This window comes from Anarhichas minor, unplaced genomic scaffold, assembly GCF_050575085.1.
Source record: "Anarhichas minor isolate MPS153535 unplaced genomic scaffold, ASM5057508v1 ptg000011l, whole genome shotgun sequence".
Lineage (NCBI taxonomy): Eukaryota > Metazoa > Chordata > Actinopteri > Perciformes > Anarhichadidae > Anarhichas > Anarhichas minor.
The window spans coordinates 16,691,459-16,707,010 of record NW_027466457.1 but is presented as its reverse complement, the minus strand read 5'-3'; the positions used below and the strand labels follow the sequence as shown (position 1 = coordinate 16,707,010).

The following is a 15,552-nucleotide window of genomic DNA, read 5'->3' as shown; positions in this document are numbered from 1 at the left end:
AGAGAAACAGAAAGGTTGTGAGCCGTTATAGCTCATAGACCCCACAGGTACTAGCTCAGCTGTTGTTTCAGATCGTTACACTCCGTCCTCCCATCACCTGACCTCTACCGCCCACCTGCACACCTGCGTCCTCTCCCCCATCAGCACATGTACGGGTCCACTTCATTCATTCGCCTCCAGATCGTCTATTGTTGCTCTGCATTAGTGTTCCAGTCATTTTACAGTGTTATTTATTTTTATATAAGTTGATTTTTTTCTAAATGCTTTTGAGTTCAAACATGTTTTATCTAAACCTTTACAATTAAAGCCCCAAGATATTTAAAATAGCAAACAAAAACAATTATTTTTCAAAGAAAAACTCCTCAGTTAGTGTTTATCAGTTTGAAGCCCTTAAACTCTCACTGAGGTAGCCTTGAAGCTAAAGAGCCTCCACCTTTGAACTGTGTCTTCTTTGATGGTGTTCAGATCACACGGCAAACAAGCCTCCAGCTAAAAAAACATCTACTCCATCTATGCAACAAAGTGAAACTTCAAATACAACATAATTCAGAGGAAAAGGTGACAACGCATCAGCTGCTGAAGGAAACGCCGGTTGATGCAAATACGGAGTGAAAGCAAAAGGAACGCAACTAGTGCTGAACATGAAACTGTAACTGAGGAAGTTCTGTTGTGAAGATTAATTCTGATCTCGTTCAGAATGCTTCATCAATGTCTTTTATGCAACTCCTGTCATGAGATCATATTTTAATATTTGTCAACCACCATCCTGAAAGAAAGATACACTCAGTTGGCAGTTTATTATCACACAGGCGTTTAGAATTGTCCATCGACTAAGTCGAGTCTAAGTAACAAACACCTCACTGTAAAGTTCAACAGCTCCGCAAACTGAGGAGCAGTGACGTAGAGACGCCGTATACGTCTCTGGTAGAGACCTGTCAATCACCGTGTAGCCCCGCCCTAAAGCATCCCCTGCTTTATGGTCTGTTTGACTCTAAATGGACCATAATGTACTAAATGAACATCATGCTGTATTGAAGAAGACTTGAAACTAGAGATTGAGACCATAAACTCATGTTTACAATGTTTACTGAGGTAATAAATCAAGAGAGAAGTAGAGTCCTTTTCTCATAGACTTCTATACAACCAGAGGAGTCGCCCCCTGGTGGACACTAGACAGAATGCAGCTTTAACACATGAAGCTTTGACTTCACTCTGCAGAACCGGAGGTTGCTGACTGTGCTCCGCTCATAGAAAACTTATCAAATCAATATCATATCAAATCAGGCTGACAGAATGAGGATCTGTGGTGAGAGGACAGCTGGAAATGGCAGCACTCCTTTAATGTGACAGACTAACAGGTTGATCAGGACGCCGTTGAGTCATCGTCACCTCCCACTGATCTCTGAGGAGACGAGGAGGAGGAGGAAGGAGACGAGGAGGAGGAGGAGGAGGAGGAGGAAGCAACAGCTGGACATCATTTAGGCGGAAAAAAAAGGAAATATAGATTTGTTGGTCACTGAGATCTTCTGTTTTCTCGGCACACCAACAAGGTGCAATACTGTCAAGACGTGATGAATGATTACAATAACACATGAATCATATGCAGTAGGCTCTGGTGATATGACGAGGTCATAGTTTATTGACAACAATATGTTCCTGATGATAACAACTTCCACGCTGACAAAGTGTGTGTGTGTTAAACTATCATGCGGTGGCGACACAATCTCAGCGGTGTACTTTCATACCTTTTCCACCACATGGCACCACAAAAAACGATCTGAATCAAATGTATTCTTTTTTGATTCCTTAATTCTTTAACCAGACAAACATGGCAGCTCTTAAACATCACTGCTGTTTTGGGAACATCCTTTCGGCACAAACATTAAAGCTGTGCATCCTCAGAAGAAGAAGAAGAAACAAACAGAAACAGAAGAACTTGCGCGGGTGAATTAATGTGGAAATAAACACGCTAAAGAAGACTTGTATGCTCCTCTGTGGAAAAGAACAAACTGGCCGCATGCACACTTCAAACGTTTACACACTCCTCCTCGGCTGAGCGTGAATGCACTTTCATGCTGCATTAGCGAGCTTCCATGTGAAACTTGTATCAAAGCAAACAGACAGATACAGGCCTCCCACTCACAGGAGCACCGAGGAGTACATGTGTTCAGACGGCCTGCAGGCAGAGCAGCTCCTGATGTGTTCACGGCCTCTCTGGACACGACAGCTGCTGTTTGTTTGTAGTGTGTGTGATGTCTTTACATGGTGTTCAGTCAGTTTACGGTTACTTTTGTTTATCATCACTGATCCTTAAGTCAAAGTACACATCACTTACTGCCATGAACACAGTTAACACCACAGACTGTATATAGGAAGTGGACTTAGTCACCGCTAAGGCAGACATCGATTTGTGTAGTATGGTTTTGAAGCCTTGAGTTCGGTATTTTGGATGTTGCATCTTGAGTTCTAGCCACCTGAACCCTAAAGCATACCCTGCTTTATGGTCCGTTTTACTCTAAATAACACCGGGCGGCAACCTCCGGTTCTGCCGAGTGAAGCCTATACAGAAGTGTGTTAAAGCTGCATTCTCTCTAATGTCCATCAGGGGGCGACTCCTCTGGTTGTATAGAAGTCTATGAGAAAATGACTACTTCTCTCTTGATTTATTACCTCAGTAAACATTGTAAACATGAGTTTATGGTCTCAATCTCTAGTTCCAAGTCTTCTTCAATACAACATGATGTTCATTTAGTACATTATGGTCCATTTAGAGTCACACAGACCATAAAGCAGGGGATGCTTTAGGGCGGGGCTACACGGTGATTGACAGGTCTCTACCAGACACGTATACGGCGTCTCTACGTCACTCCTCCTCAGTCCTAATATGGTCACTTCCTGTTCACTGGTTGCAAAAAGTCAAGATGGCGACGGCCGTAATCAAAGCGGGCGACAGCGAAATCGCCGAACTTGAGGCTTCAAAAAGTCCAAAAACCAATGAGTGACGATACGATGACTACGTCCACTTCCTCTATACAGTCTGTGGTCAAAAGACTGGCGGATTTGACAGAGAGACAGCACCAAGCCCTAAATGGACTTTGTGGGAACGAACCTCACAGTGCGCGAGTGAGACTGGGATCGGGCCACACAGCCTCACGCTGAGAGCCTGCGTCAGGAAACGTTGATTTATTTTTCACCAGAACACGCATCGATCGGACTTGATGATGTTGACCTATGAACGGTTGATCTCCCTGCTGAGCCTCCACCGCCTCGTTTTTTCCCACACTGATAAAAAAAAAAAAAAAAAGAAGCTGTGATTACTGGGAGCCTGAGAAGAAACCAGCAGCAGATCTGATGTCAGAAGGTCAGATAGACAATCTGTGAGATCCCTTGATAAATAAATAACTGGAGGCACTTACAGCCTGAGCGGCGGCCGCCCTGCTGGGCTGCAGAAATGCCACACACACCTGAAGCACCGGCCTCCAGCTGCTCTAGAGCGCCGGATTACAGGTCACACACCTGCAGCTCCAGCACACGAGTGTGTCCTCTAAAGATATAAAAACTGCAGAAATATTTGTGAGGAATAACTCAAAGCTGACTTTTCGTTTCACACGAACAATCGTCTCCGGGCTGAAAGACCGGTTTTTGTTTTGACCCCCCCTTCCTGTTCTGTGTGGGTGTTGGCTGTCTTCTTACTTCCTGGTTCACGATTAGGTGGATTATCTACAAATAACAGCACATTTATTTTTGTTGGCAGAGATACGAACAGCAAACAGCTTGTGTGCTGTGTTTACTGTAAGGTGACCACAGTCACAAGTCCCATCAGGTCACTCCAAACACTGAGCTGACGTGTTATTAGTATCTGGTTACTAAAAAGCGTTCCTGTTATTTCGTCCTCTCTCTTCATATCTCAGAGAGTTTTGGGATGATCTCCCGGCTCCACTCACATCGTGTTAACAGTCTGTTGGTCTCAAGGCCTCGGCAGCAGCGTCTCAAAGAACTTTTTGTGTTCCGATCTGAACCGTTTCACCTCGCAGGTTGAAAACACACAGTCTGGATGATGAGATGCTGACGCGGCGGATGGAGCTGAACGCTTTTCCTATTTACAACAGCGATGCGTTCATGTGATGAGGACATTCTCTACTAGCCGTGTCACTTCCTGTTGGGTTGCCAGGTCAGAGATGATTCACTCTGCTGCTGAATTGCTTTTTTTCTCTCTCTCTCTCTCTCTCTCTCTCTCTCTCTCTCTCTCTCTCTCTCTCTCTCTCTCTCTCTCTCTCTCTCTCTCTCTCTCTCTCTCTCTCTCTCTCTCTCTCTCTCTCTCTCTCTCTCTCTCTCTCTCTCTCTCTCTCTCTCTCTCTCTCTCTCTCTCTCTCTCTCTCTCTCTCTCTCTCTCTCTCTCTCTCTCTCTCTCTCTCTCTCTCTCTCTCTCTCTCTCTCTCTCACACACACACACACACACACACACACACACACACACAAATATAAAAACCACCATTTTCAGGATTTTGTTACAAAGATGTCACCAGTATCTCCTCATCAGGAGTGCTTTATGTTAATATTAGATTCCATGTGGTTATTTTAAGATAATTAGCTTGATCTAAAATGACATAAATAGAACATTTAATCTATTTTTAATCCACTGTCGTCAGTAACGTCTGATCTTCTTCCGGTCAGGATATGTGCAGGCGACATTTAATCTACTGAAAGACAGATAACTGTGGAAGGAACGTGTCTCACACCGGGTTCCACATTGAGAGGAGGCATCTCTACTCCAGCTTTACTAACTAGTTGGTTTGTGTTCAACACACAGAGAGCTGCTCCTAAACAGGAAAGAGATGTAGAAACCTCTATTGAGACGCATGTCCCGAGTGAGCTGGAACGCGTCTAAAGAATGCTCCTAAAACCTGAACATTATCAGCATATCACACATATCGTAATCGTAAATTCTCTATTCGGAACAAAACCTCATTTGGAATACCTAAACTGAGTATGATGTTTACATAAGCCATATTCAAATTCAGGATATCGTCATGTGAGCTTATTTCTAGAGACATGTTTGCATGTTTGTATCTGCACAAAACTCACTTATTTGGTATGAGTCAGTATTCGTTCTACCAGTAAACGCTGCAGAGTTTGTTCAGAGCGAGAGGCAGACATGGATCATCTCGTGTTTGTCTGCGGTGACAGCCATGACCCCATGAAAGTACATAAATCTAACAGTGTGACGTCTCAGGAGGACATGAGAAACACAACGAGCGTCTCTCAGGAGGACGAAGACGTCCACTGAAGAAGACTTTGATCATTCTGCAGCGACACAGAGAGCTTCACCGAGATCCTCTCGTCTCACACGATTAAGGAGACGAGTTGCGAGAGGCCGATAAGATCTCCGTCTCAAACCGGATGATGGGTGCTTCAGCAGAGGAGGGGGGGGGGGGGGAGATGAGGGGGAGATAGAGGGAGAGGAGCAACAGATAAGAGAGAGACAGAGCGTTAAAATGGAAGTAAAAACATAAAAAAGAGTGAGGAAATTTAGTGCAATCTGGGCTCACAGCTGTCGTCCTCCGACAGCGGAGACGGAGACACGAGTGGACGTGGGAGGCTTTGTTAGAGCGTCTCTGGGGGAGTCAGGGGACAAGATGATCCAAAGAGCTCCAGAAAGGAGTAGATGGGTGGAGGAGTGTTTTCAGTAGCATCACAGAGAGACTGTGAGCTGATGGAAATGTGAAGAAGCTTCAGTTTGAGTGAGAGCGAGAGAGAGAGAGAGAGAGAGAGAGAGAGAGTCCAAAAGAAAGAGAAACTTCCTCACAAACGGAGAAAACAGCCGGTGAGATTGATTCTCCAATCTGTTTCAGTCTGGTGATAAATTTCATTACTTCATGCCATAAGAGCTCAACGACCACTCGGTCAGCGGAGGGATGGAGGAGGAAGCAGGCGTGGAGGGGGAAGGGGGCGTGGCGGAGGAAGGAGGCGTGGAGGGGGAAGGGGGCGTAGAGGGGGAAGGGGGCGTAGAGGGGGAAGGGGGCGTGGAGGGGGAAGGAGGCGTGGAGGGGGAAGGAGGCATGGAGGGGGGAGGGGGAAGAGGGCGTGGAGGGGGAAGGGGGCGTGGAGGGGGAAGGAGGCAGGAGGGGGAAGGGGGCGTAGAGGGGGAAGGGGGCGTGGAGGAAGAGGGCGTGGAGGGGGAAGGGGGCGTGGAGGGGGAAGGAGGCGTGGAGGGGGAAGGAGGCAGGAGGGGGAAGGAGGCAGGAGGGGGAAGGGGGCGTAGAGGGGGAAGGGGGCGTGGGCGTAGAGGGGGAAGGGGGCGTGGGCGTGGAGGGGGAAGGAGGCAGGAGGGGGAAGGGGGCGTGGGCGTGGAGGGGGAAGGAGGCAGGAGGGGGAAGGGGGGCGTGGGCGTGGAGGGGGAAGGAGGCAGGAAGGGGGAAGGAGGCGTGGAGGGAACGCGGGACAATTTGAAGGCACAGGAAGTGAAGGAGAGCCTCCAGACCACTGCTCTGGGGTCAGGTCATGTATTTGTCTGGAGAGGATTAAAGGAATAATCTCTATTTTAACAACCTGGTCTCATTGTGAAGGTTTTGAGAGACGGTCTGACCCAGAACCCAACAGATAACCCACACGGGCCTGACAAATATGAATGATTTAGTCTCAGAGAGATAAAGTCTGTACCAGAGCACAGCGTGTAGTTTGGAATTTAAAGACTTTTTCACTGGAGGTCAGCCACATGAACGGAAAAGTAAATATATTTAGACATGATGAGTTATCGGTCGAAAAATCATTTAAAGTTAAATATAGATTTTAATTTATACTGCAAGACGTTTTTTCATTTTCCTTCTCATTAATATATTGGGTGTAACATCTTTAATCTGTGTTTTTATTTATACCAGTCAATGATACTAATTCATAACAGTTAAGTTTGATTTGATTTGTTTTTTATCCTGGTCACAACTCTTAACTGATTTGCAGGGATCCTTGTCCATGTGTTTCTAAATCAAATCTAGATTCTCTACTAAATAGTTAATGAATTTGCCTCGAGCTCTTTAAATCTCTTCCACACATGACAGGAAACAGAGATGAACTGCTTTTACTATGAACCCGATGAAAGACGCAGAGGAGAAACATCAATCACCGTGTGCACGTTAATAAGATCCTCAGCATAACTCAGATGGACATGGAGTTCATCCTCAGCTAAAGGAAAACAGGAGAACGTTGTATTTTCCAGAACATTTGACTTTTTCTCTCATTATCAGTGTTTTCAATGTCAGGGAAACTGATCAACTGTGGGAGCTCCTAAACCCTTACACTCGCTGGCTGGATTGAAAGTCCAGCGACAAGTTTTCTTTAAACAATTGCCACAACTTTACTGTTTCTCACAACCAGAAGCAAAAAGAAAAAATCCTTAATGTCAGACTGCCATCTGTCCGACGGTCCCTGAACACACCATGCATGACGAACACTTCTGTTCGAAAAGGCAACAAAAACTCAGCTTTAAATTCAAAAACATTTTATTCTACACGTCTCATTTAAAATCAAGTGCCGAATAAACCTTTTGCTTTAAACAGATTCTGTAAAAATCATTAAATTGTGAGCTCCTCAGCGCAACTATGAAGTCATGATCGACTCACCTGAGACCAACAGTCATGTGACAACAAATCAGAGAAACTTTGACTGAACTGCTGCTGAACACAGAGCAGAGCGGAGAGGAGAGGCTGTAGTAATGTGAATAGTTTAATGTAAACAGGAAGTGGAGCCTCCATTTTATTTTCTAACATTGGTAACACTTGGCGACACTTAGAAACATGTTGGCTATATAGTTTTCAGTGTTTTCCAATTCTTGTAAAATAAATCACAAAATCAAAGAAAGCGATCATTTTTTCTTTTTCATGATTTATGGCACGGGAACGGAGTTAAACTGCACTAAAGACATGTTTGAGTGGAGAATAAAATGTGACGAGAACGCCCCGAAACTGCTCGGGTTTCAGAGAGTTAACATGTAGCTCGTTGCTTTTCTGGAGCAACCACAGCGTCAACTTGTAGCTTGAAGTGAGATGCAGGGCTGCCGATAAAGAGGAAACTGGCTGGAACACATCAAGTTCTTCCTCTGCCCGTAGAAAAGATTTCATTTTCAGCTTTGGGGATTTGTAAAGCTAAATAATTAAATAGAGATTGCCTTGCCTCATAGTAGCTTCTCACGGCGTTGCAGAAAGCCTCATCGGCCACAATCTGAGATTCCCCGTTGAGGAAGGCGAGGAAACGCTCCTTCACTGCCTGCAGCTGCTGCTTGTTCACCTGAGAAACAGCAGAGGAAGATGATGGAGGAGGAAGATGTTGGCAGAGGAGGGTGTTATCAATTAGAAACAGATGGAGAGGAAGATGATAGGAAGGAAGAGAAACGGAACAAAAAGTACAAGATTAGACTCATTGTTAAAGCGTGACAGAGTGTCGACAGCGTCATCACGGCGAAGAGCCTCATCATCTAACAAATGTCTTTCATTAGGAAACACAGCTCTCCAAAAACAACACGGGAAGACGGATGTGCTGGAAAAAACGTTCAGACATGTTTTGGAGAATGATGGAGGTTCACGAAAAAGAAGCATACCGAAGATTTTAAGTATTTAACTTCTTTCTGGTCCTTTCCAGGCAGCCACAGAGCCGTCTTTGTTTGCTCTTCATGTTTACGGGACATTGTTGACAGAATGTCCACAGAACTTTCTCGGACCGTTGTCTTCTTAACATTCCTGGAGAGATTTTCTCATGTTTTTGGAACGTTCGAGACGTCGACTTTAATTTGTCAGGGAACCTCCGTACTTAAGTAACGCAATTTCCTTTGTTCTATCAATCAAAACAACTATTTCACGATCTTTTCCTAAACCATAACTACGTTTTTCACGATCTTTAAGTAGTTTTGTTGCCTAAACCTAACTAAGTTGCTGTTTGTATGAGGATAAGTTGTAAAATTACTCACACTGCAGCAGCACTTTACAAAACCTTCAGTTAAGCTGGTGCATCTTGATATTTCCTCCACCTGACCAGTAGGGTTGGCCAGTGGTGGGTTAACATTGGTTAAACATACTGTATATTTGCACAGGTGTGTGCGTGTGCTGCTCTGCACTGCTTTTACATTTCCTGGACTGTTAACTGGAAGTTTATTTAGTCCACCACAAAGAGTGGCAGTCTGACTGTTTTGGTGAAACTGTGACTCTTTATTTAAACACTTTGGTTTTTGTTTCTGACCTACAACAGAATATAAGGTGTGAATTTATGATGTTTGGAGGTGGTGGTAGATGGCTTTTGTTTTTCAGGGCAGAGCCAGACTAACCCTGCTACCTCCACCTCCTCATCTATCCACTACATCCAAGGGTCGAGTATGGTGAAGTTAATATTTTCCATCAATAACAACATTTTTCAGAGGAGCAATTCTCAGTAAAGCAGAGCAGTCATGCCCGAAGGAAGAAAAAAATAAATAAATCATTCCCATAAATGTCATCGGTCCGGGTAATTCCTGCCCAGTGAACCGCAGCCGACATATTGTGTTGAATGAGAATTTTAAGTTTTCATGAGCGACTGAAGCTGCGGCTCATAAGCTGCATATGTATGAAGACGGCGGCGTCGTTGGGGTGGAAATTAAACCATTATTCTTCCGCTTGTTGCAACAGTGTTGGCAACAAATACATTCTAAGAGTCAAAGTGCCAATTTCATCCGCACAAAGTGAGCAGAGACTTATCTCCTGCTGACAGCTCTTTGTGTGGGCTCCTTCGCCTTTCTGCGTCTAAATGGAGCCGCAGAGCGTCGCCTCTAAACCACCGGAGGAGGAGGAGACGGGGAATTTAAGGGAAGCAGCAGGTTGTGGCCGTTTGCATTCAAAGCGACTCAACCTCCATCTAACGGGTTGAAGATGTGAAACGCATAGTTCATTACAGATAAGGGAACTCTTGCTGAAGGCCAGTGTTGGAAAGAAATGTGGTAAAAGTACAACAGCAGCCGACTATCTGAGGACGTATTCGTGCTACAAAAACATATTTCTCCTCACATATTTGGATAGAGTCAGACCAGTTTGTGGATCTTATTTAGTGAAATCATTTACCAGCAAGCTGTGAGCAGAGAAGAGAGTGAAGAGACGGCAAGCAGACGTTAAAACAAGGACATTGAATTATTTACTCGTAGGTGTTTTAGGTAGGCTCTAGTACTTCTACTTCTGGACGGTATTACGTTAAAAATAGGCAACAATACCACCAACAGTTAAAGCAACTAAACCACAAACAGTTAGGTTGAACCAACTAAACCACTACCATAAAATCCCATCGCGGTGTCAAACACCAGTCTTCTGGTGGAAAGTCCGGTTAGTTGGACCCGCCCACTGATAGTTTTCTTTTTAGATATTCAAAAATACGTCAACAAATAAGGTTAGACTTAATCGACTTTCCATTGGCATTCATTTTGTCCTGATCAACACAAAAAAACTGACAATTCGTTTTTCTGCACACAACAGTATTTCGTGACTATTTCCCAAACCAGTGATACTGGGCCAGAATACACGTTATGTAGACGGATGTACATTATGCAGAGCTTAAGCTCCCGAGCGATCAGGATATAAAACATGCAAATAAAACCAATTTTCTTGTAAGCAACTCTGTTTACAACAAAAAAGGACTCAATGTCCTTGGTTGACAAAAATGTTGTGAACACTTTTCAGATTGAATCCTTAATGTTGTAGAATTAGAAAACTGATTTGTTTTAATTCAGTCTCATCCACCTTCTTCAGAGCCGAGTTCATAATGTGCTTTCTTCGCCTGCTCAGAAACCTCTGCAACTTAAGAGAAACTAAAAAGCGTTTCCTGTTGTGAAGCCCTTCAGGTTGAAGGCTCTCTGACTGCAGCACTAATGGCTTCTCTCATACAAACGCTTCCTGCCAATGAAATGAAAAGACGCTGGGTGAGAAAGCACTTCTGTTCGTGCCTCCCCATCTCCTCCGCTGATCTCGGGTGGGGTGGGGGGAGGGCACCTGTGCTCCGTCAGCGACAGAACACATCCAGGTGGAGGCGTCATTTGACCCTCGGGGACGCCGCTCCGCATGCTGGACTCAAATTGTTGCTCTGTGAAACCACTCCGAGGCCAGCGGGGTCGACGTCTCCGAGCGGAGGCGGAAAGGAATAAATGCTGCAGTCGGCTTTTTGTGTCTCCGCAACACAGAGAGCCACAGAAGGTGTCTTCTGTGTTGGTGTCGATTGTGATGTCTTCGGTTAAAGAAAAACGGGAAGACAAAAGCTAAATAGCTTGACTTCCTACATTGCCAATTTGGTGCCTGAATTATGGAACGGATACTTTTGTCAATACATTTTTTGCTGAGTATGCTAATATGCAAAATCGTTTTTTCTTTCTTCCTCACGAACGGTTCAGTTAATGCCGATACGTAAGGTTCTCTGGTCGCACATCGAGCACGTTTTGACGTACTGGCTAGTTTTGGAACTACAATTTCCAGCCTTTGGGGGCTTTCAGGGATGAATAACGGAGTCACAAACGTATATTCTTGCTCTTACCTGTCCTGTTTATCAATCTAGATTGTAAGATCCTTAGTTTTGGAGATATCAGCCGTTATTTGTAAAATACTAGATGGCGCCATCAAACCGCAAGGAAAGCAAAAATACATTTGAAAAACTCGACAGCATGGTCTCTGTCCCGGTGTGTCCCGCTTGCGTCTGCGGTGTAGTTCGGTAGAAGCTGCTGTTTTTTAGTGTCATGATGAAAAGATGTGAGAGCAGTGTCAGCGCTGAAGGAAGAACACGCTCCATTAGAAACAGGCTGGATAACAGGCAGTGGTGCAACGGATCATAAAACTCACTAGGTGGAGTTGTTGAAGGATCAGATCATGAGAACTGAAAGTTCTTAACAGTGCCGTATGTTTTCAGTATCGGTTATTTTAAAACAAATGAACTCGACTCGGAGTGATGCCTCTTCACTGACGTGCGATATGATTTGATCAGACCAGACAGTTCATCCTAAGAACTGTCAGAGTGTCAATCATCATGAAACAATCCAAACAAACCGCAGCAGCAACATGTCAAACTGACAACATTGATCACATGTGAAGTGAGACAAAACAAACAGAACTCTTTATTCCCTCTGTTGAAGCTCCTGGCCCCCAAAAACAATCCCCGTTTTCTGGACGTACTAAGCAGAAATAAATGATTCTCCCTCTTTTATTATGCCTTTGCATTTCCTGCATTACATTACACCGTTTATCAGCCAGAAGCAGTCAAAACTGTCACAATCGTCAGATTTTAAACTTTCCGCGGGTCCGTAAACACATCATGTGTGACGAACGCTTCTGTCAGAAAAAGAAAACAAAAATAAGCTTAAAATTTCAACAACATTTTATTCTATTTGTCTCATGTAAAATTTCTCCCCAAATAAACCGTTTATAGTAAACAGATCTTGTAAAAACATTAAATTGTGAGCTCCTCAGTGAAACTATGAAGTCATGATTGATTCACCTGAGACCAACAGTCATGTGACAACAAGGAGGAGACACTGACTGAACTACAGGACGTGAACACAGAGCAGAGAGGAGAGGAGGAGAGAGGCTGAAATAGAGGATGTTAAAATGTGAATAGTTTAATAGAATTAACACGTAGAGCCTCCATATTTCCCCAATCATTGGTAACACTTAGGCAACTTAGAAACAAGTTTATGTAAAATCAATGATCAAAGAAATGTCTAACTGTTATTCTGCACTGAAGACATGTTCTACTTCTCTCCACTTCCATCCATGATGGATCTGTTTCCATAGAGGAGCAGGACCAGAGAACAACAATGTGACAGGGTGAGGGTTAATAAGTAACTACTTCATTGAAAAGCAGCACTTAGTCACGTTGCAGTTGCAGCTTCTGCCGTGACTCAGGCGCTTCAGACACAACGACACGTCAGCCTGACGGAGCATTTACATAGTGAGGTGCAAGTCTGACAAATAAAGGGCTAAAAGTAGAACTGCAATACATTAATCAGCACCTTTGTTGGCGCTCTGAACAGCTGCTGCTGAACCTGTGATAACGGCTCCGAGTGTTGAGCTTCTGTGCGACGACTTCTTCATCCAGATTACAGCAGAGTTTAACCGCTTTACATTTCCAGCTGCGACGTTCACGCATCTGACCCTCTGATCAACGAGAGGAGGGGACGGCGTAATCGCAGGTGTGTGTGTGTGTGTGTGCGCACACATTAGTGCTTGTTTATGCTCAAGGCTTTAATTTGAGTTCCTTCCTCTCGGAGGAGGAGATGATAACTTATCCAGGGCAGTTAACAGCTTATTTGGGCAGCAGCAAGGACCCCCCGATGGCAGATCAATAAGCACAAAGAATGCCCTGTGTGTGTGTTTGTGTGTGTGTGTGTGTGTGTGTGTGTGTGTGTGTCACTCCTCGACAGAAAAACGACCACTTCTCTTCCTTCCCGGTAGCACTTTCGGCTGTCAGGATGCAGCTCAGTTTAGGAAAAAAAAATAACATGAACCGAGCGAGACACATCTGTCAGACGTCTTAGATTAATGGACGGAGGGCACCGTGTGTGTGTGTGTGTGTGTGTGTGTGTGTGTGTGTGTGTGTGTGTGTGTGTGTGTGTGTGTGTGTGTGTGTGTAATCGTCTCAGTGCCTGGGCACACAGAGGTAATTATATCACACTGCAGTTCGATGGCTGTCACGTTTTTCGAGGACACACCTGTCTGGAACTTCTCTTCGTAACCAACCAGCTCTGCAGTTATTTACCAGTTTAGCTTCTCTCTGTGCCTCAGCCCATGAGCAAGGCAGCCGGACGCAGACAGATGGAATCTTAAAAGAATACTTCTAGTATCATATTTTCATAGTTATGTCCATAACTTCTGTTTCCGAGATCAGGTAACAAGGTGACGTCACTAACAAATTAGTCGTGGCATTGAAAGCGTTCTGGTTTACGTTTGTAGTCGGAGTAGCATTGACCAATCACGTTGGAGCTGGCTCTGGTTGAATGCAGGTAAACAGTCTGTGTGGAGGAACACATTGGCTGAAATGTAATCTGGGATCCGGCTATCGTCTGAAGATGCTTTCAGGCTATCCGTCAGCAAATTAAACCAAAGTTAGCATCCTCACTAGCATTGCAATGCTAGACTTTGTGTTGTGCTGGTTGGTGAAGACAATCATTGTGTCCACGCCCCATGTTTGATGTAAACAGACTGGATAACGATGGTTCCCCCTGGTGTCGGACAGGAAGCTGAAGAAACAGACCCACTTCTCTTTTCTCCGACAGAGCCGAGACGTTGAGCTGCTGAGGTGAACCTTCACATAATGAGGATGCACACAGGCTGGAAGCTGTTTCCAAGGGACTGCAGTTTACTTTCAGCTCCCACGTACGTCTCTTTGTTGTTGTTGTTCAGTCAGACGGTGACATTCATGGAACCAGTTAGGCTAACCGCTCGGTTTGATGTTAAATTTCAGTGGACTAAAGATCAATATTAATTTCTGTATGAATCCCGCCTCGCGGTTCAGCACGCATGTGAACCGCAGATTAATTACACAGTTTAACCTTCAGAGTGAAATAAAGTTTAACTGACGATTGTTGGCTTTCTATTCGCTGATCCCTGAGAATGTTACAATGTAAACAACCAATCAGTGTTTAAACCAACAGGAGGAGAGCTAGTAACTTTAGCAGCACCGCTAACGGCTAACGTATCGAGTTTCTGCCAATATGGATCATTGGGGATCCCGAACTGTGCGATGTTTGATGCATTGCATCCCTAATAGTTACGAAGAGATGGTGAGAGGGCAGAGCCACCAGCACGAGAGGGATTTCTGACTATTGTGAATGGAATCTATGATACGGAACCGTTAACCGTTAAGAGGTCAAGAGGAGCGATGTGGAGAGAAAGCACGATGTTTACGTGTCAACGAAAGAATACGTCTCTGGATGAATCGGGATTTTGAGGGGACAGAGAAGACAATCCAGATCTGTTTTTGTTTTTCCTCTTTGTGTGCATGATGAAAATGCCATAAAAATAATTGTTAAACAATAAAAAAAAAATCATCATCTGTTTCTGCGCCGCTAGAATCAGTTTCTGACCACCAGCGATGTCGGCAAGAGCCCTTTGATAATTAGGCTCTGTTGCAAGGCAGTTATTATTCACACTGGCCACCAACACACTGGTCACACACACACACACACACACACACACACAGTTGAGTCTTGTGCAGGTTTATGACGTCGTGTTTCCCACACTAGAGGTCTCTAATAAAGAGCCGACGACACCCAGATGCGTCGATGCAGACGCTGACTCTTCTACTCTGCAGCTTCATGACAGATCCCCAAAGAGGAAGCCAAAACATCTGGATGGCCCCCTGGTGGCTGGCTGTTTGATTTGATCGACAGCAGAGCCTTTTCTGTGTGTAAATGGGCTAAAATCGTGATCACAATCAATATTTCATTGACTGTGCCGCTCTATTCAAATGTCTTGTTTGATTTAACCAACAGTCCAAATCTAAAGATATTCAGTTCACCATCATGTGTGTCAGAGAAAAGCGTCAAATCATCACATTTGAGACGCT

General features: G+C 44.5%; 1 protein-coding gene across 1 annotated transcript in view; it reads right to left on the bottom strand.

Annotated features, from left to right (window-relative positions):
* Positions 1 to 15,552, bottom strand: part of cadps2 (Ca++-dependent secretion activator 2) — a 141,491-nt gene that overhangs the window by 105,254 nt on the left and 20,685 nt on the right. The window contains exon 3 of the mRNA XM_076090018.1: positions 8,167 to 8,280. Coding sequence (XP_075946133.1) covers positions 8,167 to 8,280 — 114 coding nt within the window. The remainder of the gene's footprint in view (positions 1 to 8,166; positions 8,281 to 15,552) is intronic.